Here is a 12,768-nt window from a genome sequence, read left to right as displayed (position 1 = left end):
GACCAGGTTGCATTAAGCAGAAAAGTGGGCCTGATGGGCCCTGCCCTCAGGTAGCTCACTTAATTGGGGAAACAAGGCCAACTCACATGGAACAAAGGACAAGAAAGGGTGATCAAGTGCTGTCAACAGGAAGTGCTGGAAGGGTCCAAAGAAGGAGGCTCCCTCCATTGCTTCAGGATAAAGGCTAAGCTCCTCATTACCATGCATGATCCAGTCCCTGCTGACCTCTAGCCTCATTCCCCAGCACTGCCCACCTCACTCCTCTGCTATAGCCACACTGAACTACTTGTAGGTATGTTCGTTTTTTCCCCTGAGACGCACCATGCTCTTTCTTCCCCCCTGCGCCCCCCCCCCATCCCTTTGCACCTGCTATCTCTCCCACCTGGAAGAGTTTTCCCCTGTGCTCTGCCCCATTGCCAAACTTCAGTTTACCTTCAGCTTTCAGTTAGTTTCAGATGTCATTGTTGAGTGTCACCTTTTCAATGAAGTTCTTCCTCAAGGCTGTCCCTCCTTATCTCCAGCCGATTTGAGTGCTCCCTTCTCTAGGGTCCCCTAGTGTACTCTCTGTGAACTGGTATCGGTGGTTTCCACATTACCTTTTAATTTTTATGAATATGTGTCTCTGGAGTACTGTGTGACTTTAGAAGGCAGATGCCATGTCTTACCCATTGCTGTACTTCAGATTCCAGCATAGTGTTGAACACCTAAGTGCTCAGTGTTTATCGAATTAATAAAAATGGGAGATTTCACGACTCATGATAAAGACTCTGCTCTCACAGCTCTACCAGTTTTTATTTGGGGAGATGATACGTGCATGCAGTTAAACTCCAGAACTAGCACGACTAGCCTGTGACAGGGCCGTGAATGAACGATCTAGCCACCAAGCACGGTGGGTTTCTAATGGAGAGCTCTGTGGACTAGGGTGCTGTCTGGAGGACAGTTTGAAGGCTAGACGAGCTTAGATTGATGAACTGTTGCCTCCTTTTCCTGGCAGATCGAGTCCTATGTGTGCCGGATGTGTTCCCGAGGGGATGAGGATGACAAGCTTCTGCTGTGTGATGGCTGTGATGACAACTACCACATCTTCTGCCTGCTGCCACCTCTGCCTGAGATTCCCAAGGGTGTCTGGCGGTGCCCAAAGTGTGTCATGGCGGTAAGGCCTTCCCAGCCCCAGTTCATGTCTGCCTCAGAGGGTATTCTTGCCTTCCTTCATCAGGCCTTACTGACAGCAGCTTCCCAGCTCAGCCATGGTTTAATGTTTTGGGTCCCTGGGGTGGGGCCAGGCTGGGCTGAGTTTGGGGAGAAAGAAGAGGAGACGTAGCCTTTGCATATGTCCTCTGGGAGCCCCCAGACCACCTGGGGTGGTGAGAGTCCTGATTGGACAGATTGTATGCCAACGTATAGTCAAGATGCTAAATTATGCGTTACAAACTGAGGCGTAGAATTTCAGAGGAGAGGGAACTGACTAAGGGTAGTAATCAGGGAAGGTGTCAGGAATGAGATTTGGAGGACAGGAATATGAAGAAAAAAATTGTTCTTTTGATTTCCAAGTTTGTTATTCTTTGTTTTTTTTAGAAAGCTTGGAAAATAGACAAATTACCTATCATCTCACCACCTAGAGACAACCATTGTTAATAGTCTGGTATATTTTCTTCTCATCTTTTTGTTGTTGCATATATATAACTATCTTTAACAAGTTTGGGCTCTTATATATTTTCATTTGCTATTTTATAATCATTTTTGTATATCATTACATTTATTCATGGGTAGTGATTTGTGTGGGTTTTTTTTGTTTTTTGTTTTTTGTTGGGGGGGCCATCATATGGGTATGATACTGTTTGTTTTCCTTTTGTTTTGATAATTTGATTAGGTTTGCAGTGATACAGGCTTTAACTAGAAGAGGTGGGCAGGGCTAGTAAACTTGGGGATGGAGGCATGCCAGGGCAAGGGTATTGGTGGGAGGGGCGTACTTAGGAGGGCAAGAAGGGCAGTCAGGAGAGCATCTGAAGCATCAGTGAGGGCTGAGAGGCCCGGTAAGTCTGCCAGGTCCATTTCATGAGCTTGCTTCCTTCCTTCATCCAAATTCTGGGCGCTCATCTACATTCGTCTCCGGGTTTCTGGAGAGCAGATGTTGATGGTCTCTCGTCTTATGTCAGGGACTCATCTGTGGTCCTAGAGACCAGCTGTGCGTGTGCGCACACACACACAGCTGAGGAAAGAGACCAGGGCAGTGCATAATGGCCTTGGAAGTGGTGGAGATTTCCTTCAGGGAGGAGTTTGGACACCAACAGTATGATAGACAGTGAAGGCTGTCAGCTCTACTTGGCTCTCTTTAAGTGGTTGTGGGCCAGTGGACCAGATTGACATTGATTTTTTTTCAGACATGAGTGAGTCTGTCTTAACTCTGGGGTACATACAGTTCTCTTCTAAAACTGTGAACCTAGGTTCAAAGCGAGGTAGTCTCATGTCCTATCTTCTGAGACCGTCTAAAGAACAGGAACAGTGTAGGGGGTGACCGTGTAGAAGCTGGTGCCTTTGACTTCCATCCTCTGAGCTACTAGAATATTCAGTGCCATTTTCCCAGGCTTGTAGTTCCCAGTCTGGGCATAAGAAAGCTTCCTTAGACATCCTGTTTAAACTCCCTATTTTAGCTCAAGAGGAAAAAGCGGTGGCGGAAGAACACAGGATAGTGTATTTAAGTCAGAGGTCGTGGTTTTGATAGTAAAGTCCTAAAGGAAGAGAAGAGCAAAAGCATGGCAGCAGTGCATGTGGGGGATGAAAAGACTAATTAAGCTGAAGCGCTGGGAGAAAACAGTGGAGGTGTAAAGTGAGGCCTGCCTCCGGGGCCTTGAGTGCAGACCTAGGGCTGCTCTTCCTCCCTGCTCCTCCCCCATATTTCAGCTTTGCTTTTGAGGATACTCCACCTCTGTGCCCTCTGTCTTGGTGACATGTTCTCCTTTGGGTTTCAGGAGTGTAAGCGCCCCCCTGAAGCCTTTGGCTTTGAGCAGGCTACCCGGGAATACACTCTACAGAGCTTTGGCGAGATGGCTGACTCCTTTAAAGCCGATTACTTCAACATGCCCGTGCACGTAGGTGATGGAGGGCTGGGGTAGCATCAGGGCTAGCGTCATAGGTGTTGGTGCCTGATGGGCTTAGCTCTTTTGAGTCATTGGGGCCAGGATGTGATGGGCCACGGTCATCTGCTACCCCTGTTCCCCAGATGGTGCCTACAGAACTCGTGGAGAAGGAGTTCTGGCGGCTGGTGAACAGCATTGAGGAAGATGTGACTGTTGAGTATGGGGCTGACATCCATTCCAAAGAATTTGGCAGCGGTTTCCCTGTCAGTGACAGTAAGCGGCACCTAACCCCTGAGGAGGAGGTGAGTGGATGATTCATGGTTATATGTCAGCTGTGTGTGCTTTGGCAAGTCATTTAGTATCTCTGTTGGGTGGGGGTAATTATGCCCGCTTCCCACGGCTGCTGTGCGATTTAGATAAGATGGTATACGTAAAGAACACAGCACGGTATCTGGCATGGCATCTCTAACCACGAGATTGGCTATTTCTTTGTAGGATGGGGATGGTATCTACCTTACAAATTTGTTGTAAGGATTAAATGAGAAGGTGTATGAAATACTTGGAAGGGTTCCTGGCTCATTCATAAGAAGTGTTCAGGGACTGGTATTGTGTATGTGGGAAAAAAATGAGGGCCCAGGCCTACCTCCAGAGAAGGGGGCATTTTGGTCCAGAGCGGGGGCTTTTAGCTTGCAGGTATTTTGGTGAGTGAGTATATGTGTAAAACTCCCTAAATTGAAGGGAATTGAAATTTTGTGTGTGTGCATCTGGCAGGTAGGAGGTGGAGAACATCTATAGTATTTCTCAGATGTGTCAAAGAGGTCTGTGACCTCAAAATTAAGGTTCCCTGGGCTAAAGATCTCAGCTCCTTAGCATAACCCTCATCCCCTTTCCACAAATACCCAACCTGACAGGAGTATGCCACCAGTGGTTGGAACCTGAATGTGATGCCAGTGTTGGAGCAGTCCGTACTGTGCCATATCAATGCGGATATTTCCGGCATGAAGGTGCCCTGGCTCTATGTGGGCATGGTCTTCTCAGCCTTTTGCTGGCATATTGAGGATCACTGGAGTTACTCCATTAACTACCTCCATTGGTGAGTGGGGGTCCTGGGAAGCCGGGGAGGCAGGGTAGGCTCCCTTGCGACCACGTGTGTGACCACTCTGTGTGTCCCCTTTCCACGTGGCCAGGGGTGAGCCGAAGACCTGGTATGGGGTACCCTCCCTTGCGGCAGAACATTTGGAAGAGGTGATGAAGAAGCTGACACCTGAGCTCTTTGATAGCCAGCCTGACCTCCTGCACCAACTTGTCACCCTAATGAATCCCAACACCCTCATGTCCCATGGTGTGCCGGTGAGTGCTCAGGAAACAGGACCAAGGGGTAGAAATGATGTAGCGTGTCCTTTGTGGTGGTGGTGGTCGTGGTGGCCGTGGTGGTGGTCATCATCTGGAATCTACCCCTGCCTCTTTCTCATTCTTCTTGTGTCTTAATTTGACAACTCTAATAGAGACCTCACATCATAGTAGTTAGATAAGCAATGTGATGGTGAGCCCTCTGGGCCATGTGTTTGAGGGCAACACCTCAGGATGGCTTCTTTTCATGTCTGTATTCTAGCCAGTGGAAGAGGGAAATGGGAGGATAGGGGAGGACAAGTCTCCTTATTCCTAAAGACCCACATCATTTCCATTCATCTCCTGTTAGTCACAACTTAGTCACATTGCCACATCTAGCTGCAAGGAAGACTGGAGAATGTGATTCTTATTTTGGATGGTCATGTACCAGTTGCAAATTCATATTGTTCTGAAAGAGGGTGAGAATGAATATTGGGGGGTAACTAGCCGTCTCTGACATGTTCTATATAGTAGCCCTTCTGAGAGCAATGGGTGGTTTTTTTTTAATTATGTAATAGGTCGTAAGTTCTATGGTAATTTTTTTTGCAACATGTAAGTGTATCAAGTCAACATGTTGTGCACTTTAAACTTAAACAATTTTATGTTATATCTTAAGTGGGGGGTGGTACATAATCTCTTCTTAAAAGTGCTAATGTCTATCAACATTTAAAATAAAAAAAGTTAAACCCAGAGTCCTAGACTGAACCTATCCTCCTCTGTGGACTCCTCTCCCACTCCATAAAATGTTTTGCTGCTTGTACAGTCTGGCTTGCCTATAAGGGAATTTCTAGCATTAGCATCAGCCACTTTTCTGGTGTGGATCTTAAGGCAGCCTGATCAGCACTTCTGTAGGAACAGTAATTAGTACATCCTCCACCTGTGTTTTAAGTCTTATTCTGTGTTACTCCTTCCCACTTCCTTCAACCTCCCCCCACCCCGGTGCTGCCCACCACCACGACCTTGGCTGCCCTGCCACTTATTCTAATGCATAGGACGTGGTAGGCAGTCACTGCATATTGAAGTAACGTCTCCTTGAGATCCCCACTCATCTGTACAGTAGGGCTTTGGATTAGGCCAGTGGTTCTCACCCACATTTCTTCTTGCCTTCAGCTTGTATTGATACACTACATACCCTGTAATATTTTTTATTATATACTTTAGTAATACTTAACTAAGCATTGAGGGAGCTAGGGAATTAGAGGAAGTGTATCCCACAACAGTTCAGGCAGCCTTTCTCCACTCAGGGTGGTGGTGGGGGTATCCTTTTCTCTCACTGCCTCACTCCTTTTAAGAACTATTGGACTTGAGAGGTAGAGGTGATCGAGGGCCCTTCCACTTCTGCTCTTCCTAAGTAGGCATTGGATCTGACTTTTCCTCATACTCCTTTCTTCCTGACCCACAGCACAGCATTAGTCCTTGCCTGCAGTGTCAAGAAAAATTTCTAAGAGTGGAAGAGGATCCTTAAGGATTTAGACAGATAAGATATGTAGTTGTTTAACTCTTACCTCTTTTTAAGAAAACTTTAATACAGATTTTTAAACATGTGCTCTTTGCTTCCAGCTCCACAGCATTTGTCCTGCTCATGGCTCACCAGCTTCTCTGGCCAGCTGCTGCTTCCCCCTCTGCCCCCCCCCCCACCGGCCCTGCCCCTCCTATAGGTGGTTCCCACCATCTCCAGGCTTTCTGGACTTGGCAGTATCCCCTCAATCCAAGGCATCTGGTTTTCATATTCTCATGCTGGCAGGCTGCAGTTGCACCAGCTGAAGCTCCCCAAGGAGCTATCTTTAGCCCACCCCCTCCGCCCTTCCCCTTTGGTGGAAGGCAGGCATTTCTTTTCATAGCTATATAGTGTAAGTATTATCTTCATTATAAAAGAAACCTGCCCCCTTTCCAGAAAATGGAAATTTAGAGTGGTCATCTCTATTTCCTCCACACTTTGTTATGTTTCTGTTATTTTTCTTTTTTTTTTTTTTTAAAGATTTTATTTATTTATCAGAGAGAGAGAGAGACAAAGGCAGGCAGAGGGAGAAGCAGGCTCCTTGCTCAGCAAGGAGCCCGATGTGGGACTCGATCCCAGGACCCTGGGATCATGACCTGAGCTGAAGGCAGACGCTTAACCGACTGAGCCACCCAGGCATCCCGTTTCTGTTACTTTTCTACATAAATTTTGACATAATAATCAGTGTATGGATTTTATAATCTCTTTTTAAGTTTAAATGGTCTAGAATGGCACTGTCCAGTTTGGTAGCCACTAGCTACATGTGGCTGCTGAGCATCTGAAACATGGCTAATCTCATCTGAAATGTTCTGAAATATAAAACACATGTTGGATATCAAGGCTTAGTATGAAAATACCTCACTAATACTACTTTAGTATGCCACATACACATTGAAACGGTGATATTGTGGATATAGTAAATAAAATACATTGAAGTTAGTTTCACCTGTTTTTACTTTTTTAATGTGGCTACTAGAGAATTTAAAAGTATATATGTGGCTGGCATTATATTTCTTTTGGACAGTGCTGGTCTAGAATGATTTTTGCTTCCTTGCTATGAATTGCTTATAACCGTCTTTTAAAACAAGCAAACAAAAAAACCCCGCAACTTTATTGCAGTATAATTTATGTACCATAAAATTCACGCATTTTGAGTACACAAGAGTTCAATGAATTTACAGAGTTGTGCTACCATCACCACAATCCAGTTTTTAGAACATTTGTCACCCCAAAAAGATCCTTCATGCCCTTTTGTAGTCAGTCTCCATTCCAACCCCGAGTCCCAGGCAACCAGTCATCTGCCTTCTGTCTCTAGAGATTTCCCTTTTCTAGACAGTTCACATACATGGGATAATATGTGGTCTTTTGCATCTGGCTTCTTTCAGTTTGCATAATGTTTTCGAGGTTCATCCATGTTGTAGCATGTGTCAGAACTTCATTCCTAAATTTATGGTGGAATACTACATTTTATGGAAGTACCACATTTTGTTTATCCATTCACCACTCGATGAACATTTGGGTCATTTTTAATGACTGCAGAATGTGAGGAGAGCCTTTTTAGATAACTACATAGGAAATGGTAAAGGGACATGGCCAAAGTGAGGGTACAGGTTGAGATGAAGAGTCAGGAGCCTTAAGTTCTGTTTCTGGCCCTGCTACTTGACGCTTCTCTGGAACTCAGTTTTCACATCTATAAAATTAAGGCTGGGTCTAGATCATTCAGCAAGTATTGGCTAGAACTCCCTCTGTGTACAGGCCTTTGGCCAACACCTTGAAGACAAATAAACTGGTCCCTGCCTTTGGGTATGTGCAGTTGAGTGGAGAATAGAGGTGAGCAAATGTTAAGAGATGCTTCAAAAGGACAGCAGACTGGGTCATTGGGGTGGGGGGGGCCTCAGGAAAGCATTTGTAGAAGTGGTGATCCTTGAAGGAAGATAAGAGTTTGCCTGTTGGAGCCGTGGCTTCATCATGTGGACATGGGGTTTCAAGTAAGGGGTTCTCAGCCATGACTTTGCCAGTCAGATTTGCGTTTTTTGGAAGATCATTCTAGTGCTTGGTAATGGGGACCAGGGCAGTAATCCAGGCAAGAAATACTGAGGTTGCCCCTAAGTAGGGATAGATTTGAGAAGAAGAAAATGTATTGGAGGTGGGAGCTGATATATGACCTGAATAAATTTGGAGATGTATTCATGAATGGGCAGATTCAATATTGTGAGGACATTAATTCTCTCCATAGTAATCTAGAATCCTTACAGAAGAATTGTTGGGTTGAAGGATATAAACATTTTAGGTTCTTGATCTATATTAGCAATTTGGTTTTCCAGAGAGTAGAAGTTACTGGTCCTATTATCAGCACTGCACCTATTTCACTCTGTGTTCATCAGCATTGAATGTTCATCCTAAAAACCTTTGTGAGACTTCTTCTATAGATGGCAAATTAAACATAACACATGGCTGCTTCCATTCCTTACTGAAACCACTCAAATGGCACAAAGGGTTTTTTTTTTAAGGTTTTTTAAAAATTACTAAAATGGAGAAAACGAGAGGATACAATGATAAAATTCTTGAAACCAGAAAATGGATGAGAAAACTGAATCTTAGGCCAGTATTGAGACATCTGAGAACCAACCAATCTGATTTATACCTCAGAATTCCCCCAAAGGTTCAGTAGTCAGTGACACCAGGCATTCTGGGAAGAAAGATGAGTGAGGTGAAAATAGGGATTGGTTTGTGTCTATATAGGAAGCTGTGAGGTCCCCTTCCACACTGGGCAGCTGGAAATGTGACCCTCCCTCACTAAAGCAAAAGACTTTACTTCTGAAGAGGTAAAAATAAAAGATCTCTGGACTGAGGTCTTCTAGATACAGTTGAGGGTGGAGGTATAGTGAAAATAGTAGGATTCATCATTGTGTACATAATGGATGCTGAGGTTCCCAACTGTCTTTTTCCTCTTGGCTCTTAGAACACTGGCAGACAGATCTTTTTCCTTCAGGCAAAAAAATGGGAGAGTTTTCTCTGGAGAATCTGAGTGGCCCGAAAAGAAAGACCTAGAATTTCCCAAACTGAATGGCACTTCCAGATCACCCTGCAGTGAAGCTCACAGTTGATAAACTTCGCCTATATACTCAGAACTTCCATTCAGCTTTTCCATTTCTTACTCTTAAAGTTGACAGTCACAGATTAACAGACAGTTGAGGAAACTCTAGAAAATAGAACCAACCAAACAAAACAACTTGGATAAACAGGTTAGGCAGGCAGAGAAGTAAACTTCAAAAAGGGAAAGAAACCTGGGGCGCCTGGGTGGCTCAGTCGTTAAGTGTTCTGCCTTCGGCTCAGGTCATGATCCCAGGGTCCTGGGATCGAGCCCCACATCAGGCTCCCTGCTCAGCGGGAAGCCTGTTTCTCCCTCTTCCACTCTCTCTGTGTTTCCTCTCTCGCTATGTCTCCCTCTCTCTCTGTCAAATAAATAAAATCTTTAAAAAAAAAAAAAAGGGAAAGAAACCTCATGAAGATTTTCAGAGATGAGCATATAGCACAAACTGAAATAAGAACAGGATACTATTTGAAAACACCCTGAAAACAAAAAAGAGTTCTTGGAAATTAAAACTGTAATAGTAGAAGGGGAAGAAAAAAGTTTAGAAGATAAATAGTTAAGGAACTCTCTCAGAAAATAGAATAAAAAATGAAGATGGGAAATGGTAAAGTTGAAAGAAATTTTGTTCAGGAGGTTCCATATTCAAATAATGAGTTCTGAAAAGAGAATAGATGAAAACAAAGAATCAAATCATTAATGAAATCATTCAAGAAAATTTCCCTGAACCAAAAGGCTGAGTTTTCAGAATCAAAGGGCCTACCTAGTACATGAATGAAAATAGGTGCACACGAGGGTTTATCTCGTGAATTTTTCTGTCAATCAAACACTGGGATCAGAAAAATCCTACAAGCTTCCTGAGAGAAAACAGGTTTAATTCAAAGCATTAGAAACCAGAATGACTTAAGACTTTTCAAAAGCAACACTAGAATCTAGAAGACTAGAGCCATGCCTTCAAAATGGTTTTCAGTTTAGAATTCTATATGGTCAAATTATGAAGTGCAAGAGTAGAATAGAGACATTTTTCAAAAAAAAAAAAGTTCTTCACACCACTTCCTGGGAAGCTATTGGAGGTGCTCAAGTATAGCCCAAGAGTAAACACCAAGAGAGAGGAAGACCTGGGATCTAGGGAACAGGAGAGATCATCAGGACGGTCCGGGGAGGACGACAGCTGATTCGAGTTGGAACAGATCTTAGGGCTCTGCTACAGAAAGGTGAAAACTGATAGGCAAGAGGAGGGTTGGACACTTGTCTTAAAGGTTGGGATTGAATTACTAAGACGTGCAGAAAACTAAGCAAACTGAGAAATAATAGGCTATCTTTAAAGTTTAGAGGCATGTTATTTAGGGTTGTTAAGGTAAATGCCAAAATAATCAGAAGAGGTGAAAGTGATTGGCTCTGAGGAGTGGAGAATGGCAGGGCCTGCTAACTTTAAAACAAATCTTATAGACCATTTGGCTCTTGGAACTGCCTATGTGACTGATTAATTATTAATGAAAAAAACCATCGCCAGCTTAACGAAAAGTATTTTAAATTTTTATAAAAATTAGGGAAGTTGAGATATTTTGGTATGTACATTGCCTACTTTTGACTCAAATCTTCTGTTGTTGCTAACATAAATCTCAACTTTGAGATCCGAGGCCAGTGGTTCTTCCTTTTAGAATTGGAGGATCTGAGAGTCTTTCGTCATGCTGTTCCTTCAGGCTCTCTTTTGTCTCCTTAAGGATCCTGCTCTTAAATCAAGTTTCTCCCAACTCTGGAAAACCTGTCTCAGTGACCTTGGCCTTTTTCTTCTTCAGGTTGTCCGCACAAACCAGTGTGCAGGAGAATTCGTCATTACCTTCCCTCGCGCTTACCACAGTGGCTTCAACCAAGGCTACAACTTTGCAGAGGCTGTCAACTTTTGCACTGCTGACTGGGTGAGTCTGGAGTGTTGGTGGGCTGGCAGGGAGAAGCAGGAGGGTTGTGGGGAAGCTGAGGCACCACGGCCTTCAGACTTGGCCACACTCAGCCTTGGCCGCACTCAGCCTTGAATCTGTCCACAGTTGCCGGCTGGGCGCCAGTGCATTGAGCACTACCGCCGGCTCCGAAGATACTGCGTCTTCTCCCATGAGGAGCTCATCTGTAAGATGGCTGCCTGCCCAGAGAAGCTGGACCTGAACCTGGCAGCAGCTGTGCATAAGGAGATGTTCATCATGGTGCAGGAGGAACGGCGTCTGCGAAAGGCCCTGCTTGAGAAGGTAGGGTGGAGGGGAGAGGGCCCTGAATTAGGCACGCAATCCTGGCAGAAGTGGGGGAAGGAAGAAGTAGATGTAACTTCTATTCTTGGGGTATAGTAAAAAGAACTAGATCCATCTGGATTGGAAATCACATTCCTGTGCGCATGGGTGGCTCAGTCAGTCAAGCATCTGCCTTCGGCTCGGGTCATGATCTCAGGGTCCTGGGATCAAGTTCTGCATCGGGCTCCCTGCTCAGCAGAGAGTGTGCTTGTCTCTCTCCCTCTGCCCCTCCCTTCTGCTTGTGGTGTTTCTAGCTCTCACGTGCTCTCTCTCTCAAATAAATAAATAAAATCTTAAAAAAAAAATCACATTCCATTCTCTGCTCTGCCATTTATCAACAACTGTGAGCAAGTTAATTTACTTCACTGTCAGTATCCGTCTCTGGGAAATGGGGATTATGATGTTTATCTTTTGGGATAGTTGAATAGATTAAAGATTATGTTTATTAAGTAACTGACCCGTAGCAAGTGCTGGTGTCACTGCTATTCGTCATTATTTAAATAACCCAACAGGACAGGCTGGCATGTGGAACCACAACTGCTGATTTAGCTGGGTGACCTTTTCAGGTTATTTAACCTCTGATAGTCTCACTTCCCCACTCTGTAAAATGGGAATAAATACCGAACTTGCAAGGGAATTGTAATTGCTTGAAGAAGGTGATTTATGTCAAAGCATCTGTTAATTGCACTTGCATTGTACTAGCTGCTGTTACTGGTAATAACATGAAGAAAATGATTGAAATATGGAACATTTCTTAGGAAATGCCATTTTATTACATTCAGATGATTCAGTAGCTCAAACTAGGGTGCTACTACCAAATACAAGGTGGTCCTCCTTTATTTTATTTTTTTTTTTAAAGCAGTCCTCTAATCTCTCATAAGCGAGTGGTCAGTTGTTGTGTTTGTAGGTGAGTGGGACTGCTACTCATGTAGTTCAACTGCCTTCTTAAAGCTCCACACTTGCCCAGTTAGGAAGTGACTTAGTGAGAGTCCTCTATAGTATTACAAAGGAATGCTGGTCCTGAGTGACCCCTTGCTGCCCATTTAGGGTAATACTTTCTTATGTTAAAGCTCATTTATAACTTGCCCGTGAGCATGGGCTATAAGGAGAATTTCAGCTGTGGTAATGTTGGAAGTTTGTGGTGTTAGTTGGTAAGCCCCTGGGCTTTCCCAGGCATCATTTTCTCTCTCTTCAGTGCTATTATTAAATGATGACCCTGGGGTTGTTCCAGACTATAAGAAGGAGTCAAAGCGAGGTGGGAAGACTAGGTATTCTCATCCGGACATTGAGAATTCTTTATACTTGGCTCTTACCTCAGAGAAGGTTCTGGACCCCCCAGTCTTAAAAATCTGTAAAAGGTGTGTGTGTGTGTGTACGTACTTTTACTTGGCTCTTACCTCAGAGAAGGTTCTGAACCCCCCAGTCTTAAAAATC

At 44.2% G+C, this 12,768-nt stretch overlaps 1 protein-coding gene across 4 annotated transcripts in view; it reads left to right on the top strand.

The window, feature by feature from the left end:
* Positions 1-12,768, top strand: part of KDM5C (lysine demethylase 5C) — a 31,203-nt gene that overhangs the window by 9,688 nt on the left and 8,747 nt on the right. For all 4 annotated transcript variants that reach the window (XM_028092854.2, XM_028092852.2, XM_028092853.2 and 1 more), the window contains exons 8-14: positions 995-1,153; positions 2,970-3,089; positions 3,221-3,379; positions 3,989-4,170; positions 4,265-4,427; positions 10,855-10,974; positions 11,101-11,295. In XM_028092854.2, coding sequence (XP_027948655.1) covers positions 995-1,153; positions 2,970-3,089; positions 3,221-3,379; positions 3,989-4,170; positions 4,265-4,427; positions 10,855-10,974; positions 11,101-11,295 — 1,098 coding nt within the window. The remainder of the gene's footprint in view (positions 1-994; positions 1,154-2,969; positions 3,090-3,220; positions 3,380-3,988; positions 4,171-4,264; positions 4,428-10,854; positions 10,975-11,100; positions 11,296-12,768) is intronic.

Source organism: Eumetopias jubatus, unplaced genomic scaffold (assembly GCF_037043125.1).
Source record: "Eumetopias jubatus isolate StellerSeaLion01/CBP00866 unplaced genomic scaffold, mEumJub1_p1.0 scaffold_11, whole genome shotgun sequence".
Classification (NCBI taxonomy): domain Eukaryota; kingdom Metazoa; phylum Chordata; class Mammalia; order Carnivora; family Otariidae; genus Eumetopias; species Eumetopias jubatus.
Note: the sequence above shows the minus strand (reverse complement) of the source record. Positions and strands in the feature narration are given on the sequence as shown.